Source organism: Podarcis bocagei (assembly GCF_964188305.1).
Source record: "Podarcis bocagei genome assembly, chromosome: 1".
NCBI classification, from domain to species: Eukaryota; Metazoa; Chordata; class Lepidosauria; order Squamata; family Lacertidae; genus Podarcis; species Podarcis bocagei.
The window spans coordinates 51,794,711-51,818,707 of record NC_138125.1 but is presented as its reverse complement, the minus strand read 5'-3'; the positions used below and the strand labels follow the sequence as shown (position 1 = coordinate 51,818,707).

At 40.9% G+C, this 23,997-nt stretch overlaps 1 protein-coding gene across 37 annotated transcripts in view; it reads left to right on the top strand.

Annotated features, from left to right (window-relative positions):
* The window catches only part of MADD (MAP kinase activating death domain), an 80,218-nt gene that overhangs the window by 34,177 nt on the left and 22,044 nt on the right, over positions 1-23,997 (top strand). For 5 of the 37 annotated variants that reach the window (XM_081163343.1, XM_081163346.1, XM_081163331.1 and 2 more), the window contains 12 exons: positions 693-973; positions 1,695-1,834; positions 7,298-7,399; positions 9,630-9,689; positions 10,133-10,235; positions 11,121-11,307; positions 13,185-13,335; positions 14,933-15,139; positions 17,281-17,334; positions 22,231-22,331; positions 22,663-22,746; positions 23,470-23,628. In XM_081163343.1, the coding sequence (XP_081019469.1) occupies positions 693-973; positions 1,695-1,834; positions 7,298-7,399; positions 9,630-9,689; positions 10,133-10,235; positions 11,121-11,307; positions 13,185-13,335; positions 14,933-15,139; positions 17,281-17,334; positions 22,231-22,331; positions 22,663-22,746; positions 23,470-23,628 (1,629 nt within the window). Of the gene's footprint in view, positions 1-692; positions 974-1,694; positions 1,835-7,297; positions 7,400-8,282; positions 8,322-9,629; positions 9,690-10,132; positions 10,236-11,120; positions 11,308-13,184; positions 13,336-14,932; positions 15,140-17,280; positions 17,335-22,230; positions 22,332-22,662; positions 22,747-23,469; positions 23,629-23,997 lie in introns of all 37 variants that reach the window. The other 32 variants (XM_081163340.1, XM_081163318.1, XM_081163322.1 and 29 more) reach the window with 15 other exon arrangements.

Genomic DNA, 23,997 nt, shown 5'->3' with positions numbered 1-23,997 from the left:
GGCATGATTGGCTCATGGATGGGAAGCCATGGTTTATGACTTACCGTGATGTGAAAACATGACCAATGTGACTAGAGAAAAGTAGATGACAGTGAATTTATGTCACTATTATGTATTTGAGATATGTCACAATTACGTATTTGATATAAAACTATGGTGAACTGCAGTCATATGGTTCATTCCTCACCAATAAAATACAGGAATGCTTAAAACAATTAAAATCTGAGAGTGGAGAAGTAGACTGGTTATGATATATAATTATTGGATTTTTTGTGAAATAAGTATTATACATAGATCTGTATGGAAGCCCTGTGAACAACACTGTACCTTGGATGGAATTTTTCAAGTGAGCAGCCATGTTTCTTTAGAGGTAGTGATGAGCTAGTACAGTGATGAAATCATGAGACAATATTTGAGACAATTTAAGAAGTGTTAGAAAATGGATGAACATTTAATATTAATACAGTTTATTATATAGAAAACAGTTGGTCTAATGCGGCAAATAAATTGTGAAATGTTAGACATGGGAGACAAAATTGCAGGGAGATGATGTAAGCTCATTTAGTATAGGCAATGTTAGAAATAAAGATAACAATTGGCCTTCAGAATCTTAGGGCCCTCTTGGGCCTGACACCAGGTGTTAGGTGGATATGTATTTGTAGACAAATTGGATTTTTGTTTGTTTTACAAAGGAGTCTGCTGATTCAGCAGAGATGGAGGAGAAGATGGTAGCTGGATTTTCAAATCACCTCCCCAGTTTGCCTTTACAACCAAGTTTTCCCAAAATGAGTGTTGAACGTCGTGATAGTGAGAATCCAGCAAACAGTTTGAGTTCCGTGGATGGAATGGTGAAGAAAAGAGAGTATGATAACCCATACTTTGAGCCACAGTATGGGTTTCCAGCAGAGGAAGAAGAGGATGAACAGGAAGAAAGCTATACACCGAAGTTCAATCAGAACCTCAATGGCAATCGGTGAGATATCACTATATTCAGGACTCCATGAAGGCCACACTGGAATTTTACTAATCTTGTTAATTTGTGCTTAGTACCATGCATTATCCTCCGAAAATCCCCCTGCAGTTCAGATATCTTCTAATGATTTTCTTAGGTCTTTATCATATTCCCTCAGACCTAGAGGGATATATATTAAACACATCAGCATTTCAGGACCCACAGTATCAAGGAAGCATCTTTTCTCTGGTGCAGTCCTGCACCACTTGGGGGAACACATGAAGGAAGGATCTATGTGGGTTTTCCCCATGTGACAGCCAGCTGGTATGGACAATGACAACTTGGAGGGAAAAGTCTCATGATTTGGCCACATTGTTACAGTATTCACAACCACATATGTAGCAGCTTGGGACCACAGCACTTTGATGAGTCCCTGTATTGAGTGGAACATATAATTACTTGGAGAAGAGGCCTGTAATTATTCTCCTGGAAGTATTCCAATATGTTTTCTGTTTTGGTAGATGGCTGGTACTTGGAATCTGCAGAAGATTACTTCTCTGTTGCCTTTGTTTTCATACTTGCTCTATTCTAAAATAGGCATCAGTTGACATGGCAACTGCCAAACTGACACCACAGCTAAATCAGCTGTTTGTGTTACTGATATGAGATGGGTCCCAACAAACTTTGAGTTGCAGGATACATAACGATGCCAACAATGTAACCGTTGTCTTTTCTTTTATAGGCCTCTGCAGCCTCTGCGCCCCAACAGCTTAAAGCTAGGCAACGAGTCTGATGCGGAATCGGATTCCCATGCCAGTTCCCCAAATTCTACAATATCCAACAACAGCAGTGAAGGTTTTGGGGGCATTATGTCCTTTGCCAGTATGTATAATTGTTTCTTATTTGCAAATTTGAACAGCAGGTGGGAAGAAAGTGGGGAAGAGACCCACAGAAAGAAGAATACTTAATTGAAATAAAGTATTTGACCCAAAGGCACCAGCCCTGTGAAAGTCATTGGCTATTGCTTAATACATGACATTCATCTACTGCTTGCATCTTTTGCAAAAGCAGAAGGAAAGGGAAGCAACAGGAGTCTTGGCTTAGTAGAGAAGAATAGGAACTGGGTTTGGTTAAATTTTAGCACTAGGGAGCAGACCTTGGAACTGGGAGCTGGAAATTAGTCTGGGTAGCTCAGAGAGCAACGTTGGTGTGCTTGGTGCCAAATTGAATGAAGGAAGTGTACTAATCAGTACTAATAGTCACTTACTCAGTACTAATAGTATGCTATGTCCTCTGTGACCCTTAATATTTACATTTTGCTTCCTCTTTCACAATTGCTGAGGTTTGCAGGTATAATAAACCATATGCAAAGGCTATAGCAGGAACTGGTGTGAAGATGATGATGATGATGATGATTTTCATTTACATCTTGCCCTTCCTTCTAAAGGAGCTCAGGGTGGTGCACAACATAAAAAATACAGTGGATAATTAAAAATAGTATAACAAAGCAGCATGATAACATTGTACTGTTCAATCTCAGGACCAATTTATGGCCAAAATGACAAAGTGGCAAAATATGTTTTATTATTGTCTAAATAGTAACTATGTGGGAAACAACACAAATTCCATGGGGAGGGAGTTTGTCAGTTGTGGATCTGCCACCGAGATGGCTCTATGAGGGAGGTGCTTTTCAATTTGCTTTGGCCTCAAGCTATTTGGGGCTTAATTACATCAGTACAAACACCTGGAATTTGCCCTAGTAGCTCACAGGCAGTCAGTGCAGAGCTCTGATGATTGCTGTAAAATGATCCCATCTACTTCCCCTATTTAACAGCCTTGCTGTTACATTCTTCAGTTGCTGCTGCTTCTGGGCTGTCTTCAAGGGTAACCCCAGGTTAGGTATGGAAGAATCTATCAGTTTTGGTTCTCTCAGTTGTTCATTTTACCAATCTTCTCTTCACTTCCCCACATTTCTGAAGCAATTTGCAATAAATTAAGAAAAAAGCCTTGTGAAAATGCTTCACGATTTTAGCCTGAATTTCTCCTCATAAACACATATTTGTATATACTTTTGATTGATGCCCACATTTCTGCAAGCAAATTCTCCTAATATGATGCATTTTGTATGTTATTTTCACCAGTATAGTCATTTCTATGCAATTTCATATACCGTATTTTTTGCACCATAACACTCACTTTTTTCCTCCTAGAAAGTAAGGGGAAATGTCTATGCGTGTTATGGAGCGAATGCCTACGGGTGGCGGGGGGATCTGCTGCAGTCGTGAGCAGAGGATCCATGGTTCCCCTTCCTTCCCTCCTCCGTGGCTTGCTTTGAAACAGCAAAGTGGGAGAAGAGCCGCTGAGTGGGGAGGAGAGAGGGACAGAGAGCCTGCTTGCTTTAAAGGAGCAAAGCGGGAGAGAAGAGGAGCTGCTTACATGAGTGTAAGCAGCTCCTGTCCGATTGGCTCCTTTAAAGCAAGCAGGCTCTCTGTCCCTCTCTCCTCCCCACTCAGCTCGCTAAATAGCATTATTAGCAGCATCCTTCTCCACACACCCCATGCGTGCTCCTTGTCCCTTGGGTGCTTTTCCTTCCCTCCCCACTTAAAACGTGGTTACAAAGCACGGATCCACATGGATCCTCAGGATTTTTGCACTGGGTCACCCCAAATTCACCATCAGATCACATAGCATGTCCATGGCTACATCTTGCACCAAAAAAATCACGCATCCACTGTTGCCTGGGGTCGCAGTGGTGCAAAAACGTGGTTACAAAGCATGGATCCACATGGATCCTCAGGGATTTTTGTATTGGGCTACTCCAAACTCACTGTCAGATCACATGTCTGTGGCCACAGCATGAACCACAAAAATCATACATCCACTGTTTCATTTAGAATATTTTTTTCTTGTTTTCCTCCTCTAAAAACTACGTGTGTGTTATGGTCTGGTGCGTGTTATAGAGCGAAAAATACGGTATGCATTTTTGTAAATGTGGGTTGGAGAACTGCATCACAAAATTCAGATAAGCGCAAATTTTGAGGGAAGACCGTTTCCCATATTGTTTTGAAAAGTGCAGATTTGATATTTTCAGCTTTAAATGTGAATTGAATCAAATTGCTCCCTTATCCCTCCCCTACATTTGTGAGGTTATTTGTACATGAATTATTGATTTCAGGCTATCCTGGTCAAACAGCGTCTTTAGATGGTTAACCAGTCATAGTTGATCCCTGAGGCCACCTGTGTCTCCAATGGCAGGTTTGAATCAAGAACACCCATGCTATGTGCTTGTTCCTTCATAGGGAGTCTCCCTAATTCCTGGACTTGGACCACCCACCTATAGCACTTCCATCGTACATTTTACATTAATCACCTTCAGATTAATGGCTCTCACTGAGTCCGTCACTGCCCCTAGGCACCAGTCCTGCACAGCCTCTCCTGATTCAGATGGAATAGAGAATGAGTGAGCTGAGTGTCTTAAGCACATTGATGGCACTGAGCCCTAAATTCCAGGACGAGTTGTTCTAGTGGTTTCATATAGACATTAAACAGCAAGGGGGTGGGTGGAGATGGAACTTTTATGGATTCCACAGGACATAGTGCCATGGAATTGAGCAGAAGCCCCACACTCATTTCATGACATCCTGAAAAGTTAAGCCCTTCATAGCTTTGGAATCAGCTTTGGGCGTTGAGATCTTCTGGTGGGACCTGTTCCATGAGCTTTCTCCAACTGGGGTGAGTGAGGTTGACAGAAACTAGCAACAAGACATGTTTGGTGATGGGCCCTAGTTATGTAGTGCTCTTTTCTACAAGGTTGGTGTTGCTAGCTCCTTTTTGAAATTAGTTCAGATAGGGCACAAACCCTATTCAGGTGGTGTCCTCATGCAATAGAGGAATCACTGTAGCTGGGATGTGCTAGTTAACTTTTCACAGCCCCACTGTTGTCCTTGTATGGCAAACAACTGCAGTGTGCAGCCTACTGTATTCGTCCTAGATCTCCATGCACTTAAAGTTCCCTGCTTGCAGATATTTGCCCTCCAAAACACCAACAATGGAGGGGCAGGAGATGAGAATGCAGTGGAAGGGAGAGAGCTAGCTCAGGTCTACCCTCATTTGTATCCAATCACGTCAGGTGAGCAACATTGTCATAGAGCTACTAATTCTCCTGTTCAATAGTACTGCTGTCTCAAAAATAGTGGTTCACCTGTGTTTTGTGTGGGGTCCCGCTCCCTTTGAACAATCAGGTAGTGCACCAATTGTACCTGTTCCTGGAGAAGGCAGATAATAGCCGAAGTTGTGTATGCACTGGTTACATCAAGTTTGAAGTATTATAATGTGCCTTAAGTGGATTGTCTGGGGAAAATGTACAGAAGCTACAACTAGTGCAAAAACCAGCAAACAAAATTTCGGCATGACTCAGATTTTGGGGGAGAGTGAGAGCTCATCCACACTTGCGTTTGGCTCCGCACTTTCTAATCACAGGTGTGTGCTTTAAAGCTCCATGTCTGAACACTTTTTTTTCCTCCAGAGCTTTCCCCAGGAAAACCCACTCTTTAATACTGAATTTGAACAAACGGCAATTCCGATTTGCCGTTTGCTCCAATTCAACGATAAAGAGTGGGAAAAGGCTGGGATAAAAAAAAAAAAGAGTGCTTGGACACAGTGCCTTGAAGTGCAAAGCTCTGCCTAGAAATATGGCACAAAGGAAGTCTGGATGAGCTCTTACTCTATCAATTTAACTGGCTTCTGGTCTGTTTCAGAGCCCAGTTTAAAGAGCTGGTTACCTAAAGCCTTGGGCCAATAAACTTGAATGTGCTACTCTGGTTACCAGTTGTCATTTTTTCCACAATAGCACCCAGGCTGGGGTGACCTGGGTGGCTGCCTCTCTAGTGACATTTAGACATCAGCTAAAATAATTTTTGTTCCAGCAGGTCTGTGGTCTCACATGCTCTTGATCCTACCTAACCATTGTGTTAGTTCCCAGTCTTTTTTAAAGCTGAATTTTATCTGCTGTGTCGATTTGATGTTTTAAATGATTTGAATGTTAACTGCCTTGCACATTTTAAGAATGAGATAGTGGAATGTAAATGATGGAATGTCAAGATTTTGAATTAAATACATTCATTTCATTGAATAAATTAAATGGAGAAGTAGAGGAACAGGATAAACAAGTAAAGTGTTTATTCTGCCTCCTCCTCCCCTTGTCTCATTTCAAAAATATCTTCATGAGTTGTAGCAGAAGTAAGGAACTATTCCATTTCTCATAGAGGGAGAGAGAGCCTGCTGTTGAGGGCAAAACTACACATGATGCTAAATGTGGTAACATGCAGATTTTTGAAATTGAAATGGTATCAGTTGATGGGCTGCTAATTTTGGGGATCAAACCTCCTTCCTCCTCCTCAGACCTGTCATTTGCTGGGACCCACATGCCCCAGCAAAGCTCACTGGGACTCATGCCCTAGTTCCACCCCTGTACCTGCCATCCTTTGCCTACCTGGTAGTGGTGCTCCTATGGCCACAGCCTTCCCCTGGAGCTCTTGCAAAGTGGTGGCGCCCGCCCTGAGGAATGCCCTTCCATCAGATGTCAAGGAAATAAACAACTATCTGACTTTTAGAAGACATCTAAAGGCATCCCTGTTTAGGGATGTTTTTAATGTTTGATGTTTTATCGTGTTTTTAATATTCTGTTGGGAGCCGCCCAGAGTGGCTGGGGAAGCCCAGCTAGATGGGTGGGGTATAAATGTTGTTGTTATTTTCACAAGGGAAGGGGAGGCTGGCAGGCTGTTGCATCCCTTCCCTTTGGGTGTTTGTGGTGCCATACATAAGAGGAAGGAGGAGGCTACTAGCAACTTCCCCTGCCCTTCACGTGAAAGCTTACTTTATAGCCAAAAGTACATAGTGACCTGGAAGCCAAGTAGCTGCCCAACTTGTGGCCTGTTACAGGGCTGCTTCCACTATGAATATGCCCATGGAAAAGCACAAGGAGGATGACAATGCTGTCTTCTGCAGTAGCAATGCCATTGGAAGACCCAAGTGATGACAGGCACTGGGAAGGGCCCAGTAAGTGCTGAAGGGGCCATGAAGGGCAGCCCGTCAGGCCTATCTTTTCTGCTGTGGTCCTGATGAAACCCCACTTCTGAAACTGGAAGTTCTTGGGGTGGGGGAATTTCTCATTAGTGCCAACCAGCTGATGCTACCTTCATGTTTAAAAACCTTTATGCTGCATTTAAGGTCATGTCTAGTTTATCCCAGAGTGCAGAAAGCTGTTCAGATGTAAACTGCACAGTAAATTTCTGAATGAGATAAGGGGATGATTAGATCACTTGATTTATTTTATTTTTGTTATAGGTAGCCTATACAAGAACCACAGCACAAGCTTTAGTCTGTCCAATTTAGCCCTTCCAACCAAAGCTGGGAGAGACAAAAACACTCCATTTCCTAGCCTGAAAGGTAATCACTTTTCCTTGCCTTTTACTGCTCTCAGAATCCCTTTGATTGCCAAGCAGTCACAGAATTACACCCAACCCTTAAAAAAATCATTTTGGGAAACCAGGCAGTCTAGAATTAGGAATTCATTTTGAGTGATGCTTCAGATTTCTTAAGCAGAATTCTTTAAGTGACTATTAATTACACTTTTTTGTATGGAAGAGAGTATTATTTTTGGTCTGTCTTTATTTTAATGCACCGGCTGTATGAGATGCAATTTGGTGGAAAGAGATTTTGCATAAAGTGAATGCAAAGTCTTAATCCTCTGGACTGATTTAATTTCACAAACCCCACATGGAGGCAGCTTAAAAGCCCTTTCCCTGGCAACAGTCTATGTGGCAAGCATATCCTTAGTGTGTGTGTGTGTGTGTGTTGCCTCAGATGTATACAGCTGCATATCACTGCTGTTGGCTCTCCTGGCACATGGACACTGTCAGCCCAGATAGAGGGAGACCAACCTTTTCAACTTTTCACCAGTTACGTGAAACACTTTCATGGGAAAGGCTATCACATTTTAATTGTCCCTTATCTAAAGGGCTAAAACTTACCTTAAGAGGAAAATTATTGAAAGCCATTCATTTGGAGCAATAGGACTTAGCCTAAGGTAGACTTCTTAAATCTTGAAAAATATGGAGTAGAATCTGTAGAAATTACTCCATGTTATCTGTACTACAGTTGGTTTTTGTCATTGCTGTTGTTAAAGGAAAGATAATCTAATTTACCATTGTTTGATTTTGCATTGAATTTTTTTGGTTGCTCAGCTGGAAGAATGCTTTATTTTTAATAAGTTGTTTTTAATAAGTTGATTTTATTTATTTCTTCCCCCTCTCCATTTTCATCGGTAAAGATTACTTTAATCTGGAAGTGGGAAGGGATGTGGATGAAGGTTGGTATGATGTTTGCTGACCTTTGACCTTTTAGTAATAAAGGCCAAAAGTTAGTTTTGTGTTGCTGCATTGGACTTTGCTTTGGATAAGAGTTAACATTTTCTTAGGGGTGTGTGTGTGTGTGTAGAAAAACCAGAAACCAACGCAGAAGGACTGTGAGTAGTTTGGTGAAGACTCTGCATGGTCTCTGGGGATATTTCCATTTAGTCATATTCCTACATTTGTTTGTGCAGAGATCTTCTGTTAGCTAAACCTATTATTGATAACACACATTGGAAGAAAACAGTGATGGGTTTTTCTGTGTCTTTCCATGCTTTGTGTCTCATCTTCTGCAGTTTATTGCCATTTCTTGATGACTCTTGTTCCATGTGGCATCTCCAATTTTCTATAGGATAAAATTGTCAGTAATTTAGTCAGTTTCATATATAAAGAAAAATTATAACCTGACTGACCTGACAGGTATCATACTAGTTGGGTGGTGGGGATGGCATGATAGTAGATATTTAGGCGAGATGACCCTTGGGGGACCATTCCAACTCTACATTTTAATGATTTGTGTATGCCAGGTAAATATCAATTTTCTTAATGTTTGAATTCTTTGAGATACAAGATGGCTAGATATTTTTTCATTTCATTCATTGCCATTGTTTCATTACCCTTTTCAACTATTCATTAATGTTTAGTTTTATTTACCTTCATGTTCTGAAGGGAGATAAGCTTTATTTTTTGCAGTTCCTGTGAAATAAAAGATGACAATAATTCCTAAAATAGAAGCATTATTCCTGAATTGAATGGGGTTCAGAGTAACTTTTGAGCCTTCAAGTGACCTTAAATCAGGTTAGGACACATCTACAGTAGAAATTAGAGCTTGTGATTTTGTGTTTCGAAGCCATTAGGGTTGGGAAATTTGTTTCAAAATGTGCTTCTACAGAGATGATTGTTTTGAGTCTCTCTACCATACTGAATGAGCCGAGCTAATGCTCACAAGGCATACAAGGGCAGTGCTAATCCCAGGACCAAATCAAGAACAAGCACCATTACAGGTGGGCCGATAGAACAGGGAATGTAGGAAACCTCCCCTGCTACACTGGCTAGTTAATACCTCTTCCTTAAGTTTTCCTTCCACGTTTAGTTTATTCCTATTTAGCCATGGGGGAAGCTGTTATATGGACCACCCCAATGTAGATGTTCCCCAACATTAATCTAGGGCTGTTTCTGAAAGAGAGGGGATTAATCAATTAACTAATCAAATATAAAAATGGTGGTGATTTTGCAGTGCACTACTAATTGTTTATTTTGTGTCCCAGTATTTGGGCTAAATACTATAATGGAGATTATTACTGAAGCTGGGCCAGTAAGCAATGAAGGTGGGTTCCTTGCATTATGAACTGTGCATGACATACCAACTCCCAGCCAGCATTCTTGTGCCTGTCTTTTGGGCAATTTTTCCACTGGAAGCCAGTATCATGTGATTTCTACTAGTCACACTCCCGTAACACATTGCTTTTCCATATGTTGCCTAATCAGAAGATGGTTCTTGTGGCAGAAATGCATGCAGAGCAGCCAAACTCCTGCCTTTCACCTTCTGCTCTTGTTACCATCTTCTCTTTTGTCTCTGTCTCATTCCCATTACTGTTTTCTGCCGATGTATGATGCAATAATACAAAATATGCTGCTGCTTTTCCAAGTTTCTTTGTATGTCCATTTAATTAAGTGTTAGCTGACTTTTGTGTGTCTCATTGGTACCGTTCTTGGACTTGGGCATCCTTTTCAGTAACTGTTTTCTTGTTCTGCTTCCTCTCTTATTCAGGAAATAGACGAGCACTTGTGGATCAAAAGTCTTCTGTTATAAAGCACAGCCCGACAGTGAAAAGAGAGACTCCTTCACCACAGGGACGAAGCAGTAATTCCAGGTAAAAGCATTTGCTTAGAGTTTCTGTACAATGCAAAATGAGCTTTATGTGGCATGCCCTGGGCACGTCTGCTCTGAGTATAAGAAGATCTGGTGATACTTCTAAAAGGAAAAATTAAAGAAGGTGACCTACACTTTATCTTTGAATCACTGTAATGGATTACACAATTGATCAGCTCATGCAAGTTGTCTCCACTTAGTTTTGGCTGTTTCTGTCCCAGTAGATCTTGCACCACATCCAACCCTATTCCAGTATATATTGTGACTCTTGAAAGCTGCTTTTTAGGGAGGGTAGGAGGGACAATATGGTGAGGAGAGACTAGGAAACCCACTTTCACAAAACGTCTTCTGTTTGCACAAATAAGAAACAGCCAAATGCAGAAATAAAAGGAGGTATTAATGGTTAGACATATTACTGAGAAAAGTATAGAGATTGTAATTCATAACAAATGGAACACATCAACAGTGTGATGCTAGGTTACAAGAGTCTAGTTTTGATGGGCAGCAGGATACTTTGACCCAAAATGATAGTTACAGGCTGTTTCTGCTTTGCTGAGCCACAGATCTAGGCACAGCCCCATCTCTTCCTTTCTGCAGTGGCGCTCCACATGGCAGAAAGGGCTGGGGAAGTGTGATAGCCACAATTCTTACCCCAGCCTAGTTATTCCACCTGCTCCACTTGAGTCAGTGATAGAGATATATAGCAGGATCCGATGCAGGTTGCATCAAGGATACCTAGCATATTATGGTTAGAGTTGAAGTCAGCATGGCTAAATACAGGTAGATTTATGTTGTGTCAGTATCCTCCTATTGTAAAGTCTAATATACCTATGGAAGTGTCCTGGAGGGTTATGCCCCCTATTGCTTGTGTATCCATATAATATAGTGAGAACCAGCAGTTCTTGAAAGAGGTGGTGCACAATGTCCTAGATGGACAAGGAGTTGGTTGGTTTCACATGAAGAGAGTCCGCCGTCTCCTGGAGAGTGAGCAGCTCCGTGTCTTTGTATTAAGCAAGCTTAATCGCACCATCCAATCGGAGGAAGATGCACGGCAGGATGTTGTCCAGGATGTGGTCAGTTCTCTGTTCCTCTTTTCTTTTAAATGGTTTTATTTCGTCTTTCTGCTGCAGCGCTCACAGTAAAACCATAACTAATAAATCATAGATTACAAAACAACAATAAGTTAAAAACCCAGTACTTAGAATATCAGAGGCCCAGTTAGATGAATGGTGTCTAGAATAAACATACCTTCATCACCTCCCAAAAGGCAAGCATGCTGCAATGGGAAAGGTGCATCCCCCTAGGCAAGCTGTTTCTAAATCTAGGTGTCACAATAGAGAAACCTATTTCTCTCATGCCCATACAAAGGATGGGAAGAGAACGTGGAGAGGGCCTTTGAAGTGCAGTAGAGTTCCTGGGTAAAATGGGAAGAAGTAATTCTGAAACAGTCTTGTTACCTTGCCATATAGGGCTTTAGAGCAAGGCAGAGAATTGAGCCAGGAAACCAATTGATAATCAGGGCAGTTGATGAAAGACCAGGGTGATATGCGGACACGGAGCAATGGATCCAAACTACAAGAAAGAAGATTCCACCTAAACATTAGGAAGAACTTCCTGACAGTAAGAGCTGTTCGACAGTGGAATTTGCTGCCAAGGAGTGTGGTGGAGTCTCCTTCTTTGGAGGTCTTTAAGCAGAGGCTTGACAACCATATGTCAGGAGTGCTCTGATGGTGTTTCCTGCTTGGCAGGGGGTTGGACTCGATGGCCCTTGTGGTCTCTTCCAACTCTATGATTCTATGATTCATTCTCGTCTCCCTTAATGGGAGTGGGTATACTGCCTCATTGGGATCAGGAAATGCAGACAAGAGGTAGAGCTTAGTGTCATCTGGATACTGATGATACCCAAGCCAAAAGCTCAGGGTGACTTCAACCAGACATGTTAAGCAGCATGGAGGATAAGATGGGCCATTGAAGCACTCCATAAGCCAGAGGTCATGGGGCTGAGTAGTAGACCTTCTGAGACCCTTGAGAGGTGGGGTGCTGGTGCTGGTGAGGGAGACCAGAACCACTACAGAGCTGTGCCTCCCAACTCCATCCTTTCTCAGTGGCCCAGATGGGTGCCATGGCTGACAATACTAAAAGCTGCTGAGATATCTAGGAGAATCAACTGGGTCAGATGCCTCATGCCCATCTTTTGGTACAGATCATCTACCAAAGTGACCAAGGCCATTTTTGTTCCAAATACCAGGTCAGAAACCAGATTAGAAAGGATCCTAACAATCAGAAGGGTATCCAACCAAACAGTTCTAGTAGCACAAGGACTTTTGGCTGTGTAATGGAACTTCCTTTTCTCTCTTCTCCCCATGCACCTGTGTGACCCCTAGATCTGCTGTGGAGGGTTGAGGGAAACCAAGAAGACCTAGAACTGATTACACTGAAGTAACTTACTGAAAAAAGCCAAATTAAAAACTGATGAAAGCTACTGAGATCAGTGGGATTGAGTGAGATTGAGTAATGGTTTTTCTAGGGGAGGCTTCACAACAGTTTGCTTAAGTGCTGTCAGAACCTCCACCTACTAGAAAGAGCATTTGCACAGAGTTAGTTAACAGAGGTAATTCTATAAAGATAAATTCTCTTTTAGGTACAGAAATAGATCTGTAGTAGAGCACATGTTTGTATGCAAAAGGTCCCAGGTTCAGTCTCTGGTATCTTGAGGTGTGGCGTCTGAAACATTGGTGAGTTGCATAGAGAATACTAAGCTAGAGGAACTATTGGCCTGACTTGCTACAAAGCAGCTTTCTATGGTCCTAAGCTGAAGGAGGCGTAGTTAAGCTACAGAAAATTAATTAGAATGCAAGGGAATTATGGCTTACTTTAGTGGAAATTAATCAGCTGAACCAGGTTCCTAATAAATGACGCATCCTTACCCGTATGAATGTTTCCATTGTAGGAGATCAGCCGCAAGGTTTATAAAGGGATGTTGGATTTGCTGAAATGTACTGTGTCAAGCCTTGAGCAGTCATATGCAAATGCTGGACTTGGGGGAATGGCAAGTGTCTTTGGTCTGCTGGAAATAGCTCATACTCACTACTATAACAAAGGTAAGAGAATAAGATAAACTAATGAAATATATAAAATAAATGAATGTAAATCTGTGAAATGCCCTACTTGTTGTAGATCTGAGCTAGTCTGACTTTCTGGCATAACCAATAATCACATTTATTTTATCACAGCTTTAGATTTTGAGTAATTACTGAACCATGTAAAAGAAATTTATTGGAATAAGTATTTTGAATTGCATCTATAATTCTATAAGTACAAATAGTTTCATGGCGAAAATGATTAATGTATTTTCAGTCAACTCCAGTACAGAATGCCGTTACTTTGTTTTCATTGGCACACGCAAATGTTTGTCTGAATTAATTTCATTTCAGCAGTTCAGCCATGAGAAAAAGTGCAAATATTTAGCTGCTTAAGGAAAAGGCCCATGCCCCAATAGCACTTATTTATTAAGCACAGTGGGGATGATACAGTTGTATATAAGGGCAATGGTGTGTATATAAATAGCAGGTGTGGGGAACCATTGGCCCTCCAATGTATAATATTTTGCATACAGAGCTTGTGCTTGATGAGAACTACAGCTCCCATCATCACTGACCAGGCTTGCTGGGAGTTGTAATTCAGCAACATATGGAGGGCCAGCCATTCCCCGCTCCTGTTACCCAGCATCTTGCCTTACCAAGCTTATGATGGGGGGGGGGGAAGAGGAAACATTATATACAGGGAGCTTCTGGCACCCATTCAAATTTTACTGGAGGCTGAGAAATTTAAAAGAGTACATCCTGTTGGTGGAGTGTGGGAGGTGAGAGGGTTGCAAAGAGCAGTATGCAGTATTATCTAAATCTAGTATCCATGTTGTACCCCAGCACAATTGGTTTTTCTTTACATTTTGAAACTTGCCATGAGAACTAGAAAGATGGGGAGCTGGAATTATTAATAATTATTAGTAAGCTAAAGATAAAGGACCCCTGGACAGTTAAGTCCAGTCAAAGGCAACTATGGGGTGTGGTGCTCATTGTGCTTCAGGCCGTGGGAGTTGGTATTTGTCCACAGACAGCTTTCCGGGCCATGTGGCCAGCATCACTAAACCGCTTCTGGCACAACAGAACACCTTGATGGAAACCAGAGCACATGGAAATTCCGTTTACCTTCCCACAGCAGCGATACCTATTTATCTACTTGCACTGGTATGCTTTCAAACTGCTAGGTTGGCAGAAGCTGGGACAGAGCAAAGGGATTCCCTTATGAGATGTAGTTTGATATTGCCCAGTATTAAATTTGTTTAAATCCATAACATAGTACTACTTACTGGATCTTAGACTTTCCTGCAGAAAGTCTTCTGAAGCAAATTTTAGCCAGTCAATCTTGTGTGAGAAATGTACTCTGAGGTACTGGGTACGAAGCCTTCAGACCCTGTGTTTTGAGCACTGCTTTTGAACATTGATTTTAAGATCTAAATGTGAGAGCTGCTTTTTCATTATCTGTAAACAAATGATTAACGCCATCTGAACAATCTTTTTCTTCTGTACTCTTCTCCCATTTTTTTCTTAATCCTTCTATTTTTACCATTGCTGGTATGTGTTTTCCATTTCCCCCCTTTTTTGGCTGCTGATTTCTCTCTCCTCCTTTCTTTTAAAGAGCCAGAAAAAAGAAAACGAAGCCCAACAGATGGAGCATACACTCCGGTTGGCAAGGACCCTATGTTAGCCACGAGGGTTGAACCGAAACCCAAGGTGCAACTGCCAGTACCCCAGCTCATGCCAAGGGCCCCAAGCCCTGCAGGGAAAGGGCCGAGGGAGTTTGACACAAGGAGTCTAAAGGAGGAAAATTTTGTAGCTTCTATTGGTGTGTATTTATGTGTATATGGAATGCAGGAAAGTGTGCACTGCATTAGAATCTGATTGCATCTTTCCCATTGAAACATTTGCCTTATCATTGCTGCAGTAATGTGCTTCACTCTCACTTGGACTGCAAAGACTATTCATATATGCTCTTCTCACAGCTTGGAGAAATATTGGCTAAGCATTTCTGGTGTTTCTATGCTTTTTGGAATTTTATGGCTAGGCTAGTGGAGATAGCCGTATGATGCTGGCATAGGGAACTTTAATCATTGTTCACATAGTCTTACAGGCAGAATAGTCTGGTCTGTAATGGAAACAGTTTCTTGGGAGTGTGTGCACCAGGGACTAGTTGCCACAAAAACAAATTACTATTGAGAGGAAAATGGCCCAGTACTATGCCATTGATTTCTGGGGATCTGCTCCCAAGTACAAGTGTGCAGGATTGCAGCTTTGGACTTCATGTTCATTCATCTTCAATTCTAGCCCTTGTGCTGTGGGTGTTTCTGTATAATGTATAATCTTCTATTTTCCACCAAAGCAAAACCTACAAGAACAAATATAATACTTTTTGCTACGTTCACTCACCATCCAAAGGACAGAAGTAAATATAGTTTTGAGGGTTTCTAGCAGATAATGCCGTGCATATGTAGAAAAAAAGAGCCTACCCAGTCTCAAGAGATTGTGCAAAGACAACTATATAATTGCAAACATATTTGTCAGATGGGTTTCTGAAGCATGACTCCCCTCCCATAGTTTGAGATGAATTCCCTTTAATGGATACAGTAACCTTCTGTACCAATGTGCATAGGGAGCAAGCAGAATTGTGATGGATGGGGAAAGAAGGGCAGCCATGGTGTTTATACCTTTAATAAATAATAGCACCAGGGAATCGAGGGAGCCTCCAGAAATCTCATTTTCAGTTTGAATGTACTTATCGCTGTTTGTTTATTTGGTGTTGCTCCATCAAATAAAGCATGGGGAAATTGATTAGGTTTTCTGGATAAATTATAATTAGCTGTCTTTCTCCTACTGCAGACAAATCCTGAATTGCTCTCAAGTGTTCTGAGCCTGTTTCCTCTCCCATTTCTATCTGTGCTTTCCCATGCCCTGTTTCCATAGCAGAAGAAACTTTCTGCACTTATCTTTCTCTGCTCTTGTAAGAGCTGAGTTTGCTTCTTACTTTGTAGCATTCCCAGCTTCTTCCTTCCTATTTGGGGAGGGGAAATGAAGTGCACTACTAGTACTTGATGATGATGATGATAATAATAATAATAATAATAATAATAATAATAATAATAATAATAATAATAATAATTTATTTATACCCCGCCCATCCGGCTGGGCTTCCCCAGCCACTCTGGGTGGCTTCCAACAAAATATTAAAATACAGTAATGCATTTCCAACTTGAATTTCCATTATGCCTATTATGGTTCTGCCACTGGCATTGGGCCAGCATCTGGAATTATCTGAAGTTTTCTGCCACAGGGATGAAAATTTAGGGTACCATTTGAACAGAATGGTGTGTATTCCTTTTTTAGATCCCCTCCCCATTTTTTGCTATTCTTTTTGCCCTGATGAAAATGATTTGTAGTCTGATATAGTTAACATACGTAAAGCTAGAAGAAGCCAAGTGGTTATTACAGGCATATTCAGACCCAAACTAATTGTTTTTTTACATAGTTTTTTTTTAGTGTTTATAGAAATAGTTTTTCTTATCGCTTATTACACTTTGAATTGAAATATATTTGGTGGTTTGGGGCGCATTGATACATAAAATACATACTGTATTCTTTGTGTAACCCACTGATAAGAAACTTTAAATGTTGGACATAAAGAACCTGACTCTGTCTCTCTTTAATCTGTCATTTCTGTGAAGGCAAATGAGATCAGGTAGGTGAGTCTCAGCCAGTTAATTATATATAGGTATTATTTTTGAAATCTTGTGAATGAAAGCGATGGAAGTCTCTACCCTGATCTGACTGAAGATGTGATTAATTTATTCACATGCCAGTTATCATTAATTTCTGCTTTGGTAGGGCAGGATTGGGTGGCTTATTTTTTATTTTTATTTTCCATTTCCGCCTCTGATCAGCATCTGACATTTTTTCTGTCTTTCTCTCCTGCTTACATTGCATCTTGAGTAGAATTGTGGAACAAGCACAACGAAGTGTCAAAGCAAAAAGCTTTGGAAAAACTGAGTAAGAATATGATAAAAGGACAGAAACTTGACACTCCTCCAAGCCTCCCCATAACTGCCAACTCTCTAAGCCTTTGATTGAACACCCATGCCACATGAGCCATAGGGCAGACAAAGGAGGTCACTATTTCTTAAAGAAATCTAGTGTTGGGGTTCACTGAATAGCCCTTTTTGTATCAGGAGAGGAGAGGGGGGAAATACAGTCTCTTCCAGCCAAGTTTCAAATCCTTCCTTACCACTGAATTATAAATTAAATTTTGGACAGTCTTTCCCCCATGAAATTGTAATCCTTCTTTGGTGGTAAACCAACGTTTTCTGCAATATATGCATCATGGAGTGTTCTGTGTAAAGAAATGTTCGTCCTGAATTCTTAACCAATAGCAGATATAAAGTGTAAAGTTCAAGTCCAATGTGAAAGGTCCACAATTATTGTTTGATGATTCATTATTTTGTATGAGGTTGGGAGTAACCTTGGGGAATAATATGAAGAATGGTGGTTGACTGGAAATGGAATGTGAAGTTCTCCATCCACAGGGATGATGTATTGTTTTCTAGGTTGTAGTTCTTTGATTCCCACCCTTGGGACAAAAGAGTGGAATGTCCAGCTAAGCCCCACTTCAACATTCTGCTTTTGTTGTTGTTGTCAAATGCATAAAACTGATAGTGCTTAATAATGCACATAGTTAGAATAACAGAGTCATAGAATTGTAGACTTGGAAGTGACCCCAAGGATCATCTGTTCCCACCCCTGCAGTGAAGGAATCTCAGCTAAAGCATGCATGAGAGATGGCCATCCAGCCACTGGTTAAAAACCTCCAACAAGAGAGACCGTTCCATTGTTGAACATCTCTTACTGCTGGAAAGTTCTTCCTGATGTTTAGTTGGCATCTTCTTTCTTCTTACTTGAACCCATTGGTTCAGGTTCTACTCCCCAGAGCAGGCATAAACAAGCTTGCTCCAGCTTCTGTGTGACAGTCCTTTAAATATTTGAAGATGGCTATTGTCTCCTCTCAGTCTTCTCTTTTCAAGGCTAAACATACCCAACTCCCTCAACAGTTCCTCATAAGCTTTGATTTCCAGACCCTTAATCATCTTGGCCCCTCTCCCTCTCCTCTGCACACATTTCAGCTTGTCAATATCCTTCTCAAATTTTCTTACATTCTTAAATTGCAACTTCTTAAATTTACAGACTGTATCTTCAATATACGGTGTGTGATTTTAAAAAATATATTGATATATATGTCTGATTCCTTTTCAGTAGCACCTGAATAAAGTAGAAAGTGATAGTAGATTGTTCCCTTCAGTTTTGGGTGAAAATAGGCTGTTGGGGAAGGGTTGAAACTCTCCCACCAGCCTTCCCATGTTCCTTCTCCTCCACTTTAAAGTGCCTACAGGCTCTTTGTAAAGAAGGAGAGGCAGTTGAATTTCTGCAGTGTAACATATAGTTTATCCTATAGTATGCCGCTTATTGAATATTTGAAAAAAATATTGCTGACTTAACTACAGAAGCAACATTGTATAGTATTTCTATCTGTTTCTACTATACAGTGGTACCACGGGTTAAGAACTTATGTACACAGTCATAACTTGGGTTACAGATGCTTCAGGTTGCTCGTTTTCGGGTTGCGCACCGCACCGAACCCGGAAGTACCGGAACGGGTTACTTCTGGATTTCAGCGCATGCGCAGACACACCAAATCACGATCCGCGCGTGCGCAGACACAGCGTTGCGGGTTGCGAACGTGCCTCCCACACGGATCATGTTCGCAACCCCAATGTCCACTATAGTATCTTATTTTATAGCATCTATAGAAATCTTATTCTATAATGCTTTAGAGAACACACTGAGAATACGCAAAAAAGAGTATCACTACTTAAATACTGTGAATATAAAGTTCGTTGGATTGTATAGAGAAGATATTAATTCACATTATAGAAGTATGTAACCAAGACGCCTGTTTGCTTCATAAAGTAAGCTGGCCAGATTTAGTCATTGCTGGTCCTAGGTTCTTTTAAAGAATATTCCTTTTAAAAGACAGGCTAGTAGGGAAACTTTCAAGGATGCTTTTATTAGGCCGTATCCCATCTTATAAGTAATAGACAATTATTCTAATAGACTGGGGATCTCTGAAGTCTGTGCCCATGTTTTTCGAGAACTTCCGTATTTAGGTGGAAAAGTTACTTCCATACTTAACTGAAGAAGTAGAAGAGACTTGGAGAAGCCTTTGCCTCATTCTGACAGCAGAATGTTTTAAAACTAGACTCTGTAAAAGTGACCCTTGCTCAGCAAAAATAACGTATTAATTGGGCCAGTGATTGCTGAGAAGTCAAATAATTTAATCGTGTTATTTGAATGCTGTGCGGTGTAATCCAATGCATATCAACTCAAGCATTAGTCTCACAGGAGTTACTTCCAGACAAATGGGTATAGAATTGAACTTTAACTCCCCTTGATTTCTGTGAAATTTAAGTGTTCCCTGTTCTCTGGAATATGGTCCTTATGCCCTTTTAGTCACTTAATCTTTGAAATGTAGTCATTCAAGTCAAATATAACTTTGTGTAGGGTTTTTTATTTAAAGAAATAGCTATTTTCCATCTTTATGGACTTTTGACTTAGGCTGACCAAGTATTAAAGGTTTGTTTCCCCCCCTCCTCACTTAACTAACTCTCTCTGTTGTGTGATCAATTAACTGAAATACAAAGGAACTTCTGAGTATGATTGACAAAGGTATATTTTTGGCCAATCCCTACAGATAAGTCATCTTGAAGGAATTGCCTTCTCTGTATGTATAACTTTGTTTCCATCAGTGCCCTGAACCGTGAATATTCATTCACAGTCCTTAACTGTAAATAACAGTCAGTCATAATCTTTAGTATGTTTAAAAATCCACAGTTAAATTCTGTGCTTATTAAATTGATTGGAATAATACGTAAATTAACCAGTTAGTGTTTTCATAAAGGTAAAGGTACCCCTGCCCGTACGGGCCAGTCGTGTCTGACTCTAGGGTTGTGCGCCCATCTCACTTAAGGGGCCAGCGCTGTCCGGAGACACTTCCGGGTCACGTGGCCAGCGTGACGAAGCTGCTCTGGCGAGCTGGCACCAGCGCAGCACACGGAAACGCCGTTTACCTTCCCGCTATAAAGCGGTACCTATTTATCTACTTGCACTTAGGGGTGCTTTTGAACTGTGAGGTGGGCAGGAACTGGGACTGAAAGATGGGAGCTCACCCCGCCGCGGGGATTCGAACCGCCGACCATGCGATGGGCAAGCTCTAGGCGCTGAGGTTTTACCCACAGCGCCACCCGCGTCCCAGTGTTTTCATAACACCTTTTTAAATCATGCTTTTGACTGATTAAAGGTATTTATTAAAAAAAGAATCTGTTGCTAATGTACCTAAGTTGTGAACAGAATCTGAAAACAAGTCCAATGAATTTCATGATTCCACTTTCTATTTACTTCTAGCATCATAGTTAGAGGCATCTAAGTACTAACATAGTCTAGAAATGTATGTTAAAGTCAGGTTTATAAACCAATGCCAGTTGATTTTTTTGAATGTTCTATATATGATACTCTCTCTTTAAATATACTCCATGGCTAGTACATACAACCTTTGGGATAAGCTGCCCATCTTTTTGACAATTCTACCTTCATGAATAATATGGTCATCTCAAAAATGCACACCAATAGTCTTTTTTTCACGCACACCATATATATAATTTTTCTTTCTTTCTTGCACATTGTTTCACTTTTTCTGATGTTGGCAGTATCTAGTGATAGACATCATACATCCCACTTGCACTCCTAACTCTTAGTTCATCATATTTAGTGGTATGTAAGGTACTGCTGTATTGTGTACATAGAGTTGCCACACACCATTATTTGTACACATCCTAGATCTGCAATAAAATAAAATAAAATCCTCCAGCTGCTGGTCATGTGTCCCTGTTAAGGAACGGTTGGCAGATATGGCTATGGCAGAAGGGTTGTATTCAGTCTCTTCTCCCTTCGAGCTCTTAATGGTGACCTGTGTAGTCTGCAGTGTATTCTTCTCCTGCCTCCTTACTTCCATTGCACACAGCTTCCAAACCCTTCTCAATTCTGTCTCTCCTCTCATCCATTTTCTTTCTGTCTTTCATCTCATCACGGGAGGGTAAAAAAACATTAAGCTGCATGATCATGGCATAAATCCCTTCACCATTTGTTTTCTAGATGGATAGGGTGGGATGATGAATGCATGTCTTCGTAGCAGCTGAAACTCACTGCTTCACCTTTGTTGTTACAAACTCTGGAGAGCCATGTAATACATCCCTACAGTGACTGTATAATATTGCTATTTTGCCCCAAAATGTCCCATTTGAAGCTCTCATTTCTGGTATGCAGATTATTATTGCTGACTGTTTGGATGGTCACACCATGAGTCACTTGGTGAACATGAGAAAAATAATAACTTTGGCTGTAGATGGTAGCATATTAGATTAAGTACCAAGTGTCCAACAATAAGATCTGCCCCTCTCCAAAAAGCAAACAGCAACAAAAGCAATCTTGTATCTGTGACATAAGGAAGTGGCTTTCCAGAGTCATGTGTCGACCGTTTGGCATGCCTTGTATTAACTGGAATCTGTCTGGTGCCTGCTTTGTCTCTTTTCCCCTTTTCCTTTCTCCAATGGGTGACTGTTTAAGGCAGTTGGTCTGCTTCTCAGGTGCATTTATGTATTGGACAGAATGGTGGCTGCAACCAGCCAGGCTATATTTCTGGTGGATGCTATTTCAAGAGTACAGGAGAAGATCCTCTGGTTCCCCCTCTTGGTACTTCTCATGCACCAAAGCGATCATTTGCCTTCTGGTTCTTTCATTTTCTTGTTCACAGTAATGAAATATCACTTTCCCTCTCTTTAGGGTCAGAAGGTAAAAAACACTCTCATGATCTCGGGGAGACAGATGAGAAGAAATCCCAGATCAGTGCAGATAGTGGGTTGAGCTTAACTTCCAGCTCTCATGTGAGTGTCTTGAACATTTTGTTTATTATTTGAGAAATGCCTCAAGGAGATTGACATGGGGGTAGAAGGTAGTGAGAATTCCTTGTGTCTTTGTCCATAGATTCTGGTTTTCATGGGGGGGGCATGTACTCACTTTGGGGAAGCATTGATAATTATGTGAAAGCAACACATGTTCCAGTGTTGTTGATTCTGGGAAGCTAGAAACATGAGGCATGAGATTTGCAGTTCCTTAGTAGTCTGGGCCCAAATAAGATGTGTGGTCCAAGTCTCCAAGCAGAAATAGTAATGACTAATGTGCATTATTTTTCTTCTTCTTTGTTCATGATTTCAGAAGAGTGATTTGGATTCTGTGGCAAGTGTGGGACCTGCTGTTATGATCCGAAGCACCAGCCAAGACTCTGAAGTTAGCACAGTGGTAGGGCATGGCTGAAGTGGAATGTTTGTGCTTTGCTTTAGTGGTGTTTTTCAGGCTTGATCATTTGCACACACTTTCTTACTCAACACCTGTGTAAATTGCAAGCGCCGAGTGCATCTCTAGGGCATACACTCTCCATCCTTCTCCAGTTTTACATTTAATCATGTCCCCCAATTGTACATAAAATGCTCTGGTAGGTATGGGGATCCTATCCACTGCTACAGTTTTGTAATCTTACATATTTTATTTGTGTTTATATTGTTAAATTGTGACATTTGTTTTCGGAAAATAGTTGTTGTAAATTAATGATTGTGGCAATGTCTACAGTTATCTTAAATTGTCCTGTTGGGCCAAAGAATAGACATTTATTAGTGTTCTTTTTCTTTAAAAAAAGTGAATCTGACTTCATCCTAATGTTAATTTAAAAGTTGAGGCCCAGCCTTTTATTTTTAATGACTGAAGCTCTAAAAAAGAAAAAAAAAGCATTAAAACATTAAACACAGTGCCCTGCAAATAGTCACTTTGCATTCTAAAGTATACTGTGCTGGGTCCCAATGTAACGTGAGTTAGCAGAAACCTGCCCCTTTACGTTTGGTTGGGATGCAGGAATTATTGAGATTTAGCTTTCTCTGGAGTGGCACTCTGAATAAATCTTTGTCTCCACATTAACTACTCGTATTGAGTAAAGGACTGACCATTTAAACAGTTTGTTTTCCTCTTCAGGTGAGCAACAGCTCTGGGGAGACATTAGGAGCAGATAGTGATTTGAGCAGCAATGCTGGTGATGGCCTTGGTGGAGAAAGCGGTGGAAATCTGACAGGATCACGAGGCACCGTGTCAGACAGTGAGATTGAGACAAATTCAGCAACTAGCACTATCTTTGTAAGAACATGCTTTGGTTTTGCTTAGGAATTATTGTAGTGATGGTGGGTAGTGTAAAAGACCTATTACTTTATGGAAAGCGATCACATTAGAAACGGTCCATCCTTAGTGAAGAAGTACCAGCAATTCTGAGCCAGCATATATATTCCAGGGTGTGCATGCACTGCAAACTCAATTATATATGTGGCAAGCACACTGACCTTGTAAGTGTAAATTGGCTTAGAGTGATAGACCTCTTAAAGACCTTTGGAAATCTTAAAGGCCTCAAATGTCATATCATGAGAATGAAGTATCTTTGAACTGAGTTGAATTTGAGAGGAGGCTTAAGCTTTTTCTGCTGCCCACTTTTTACCTTCTGAATTATCTTTC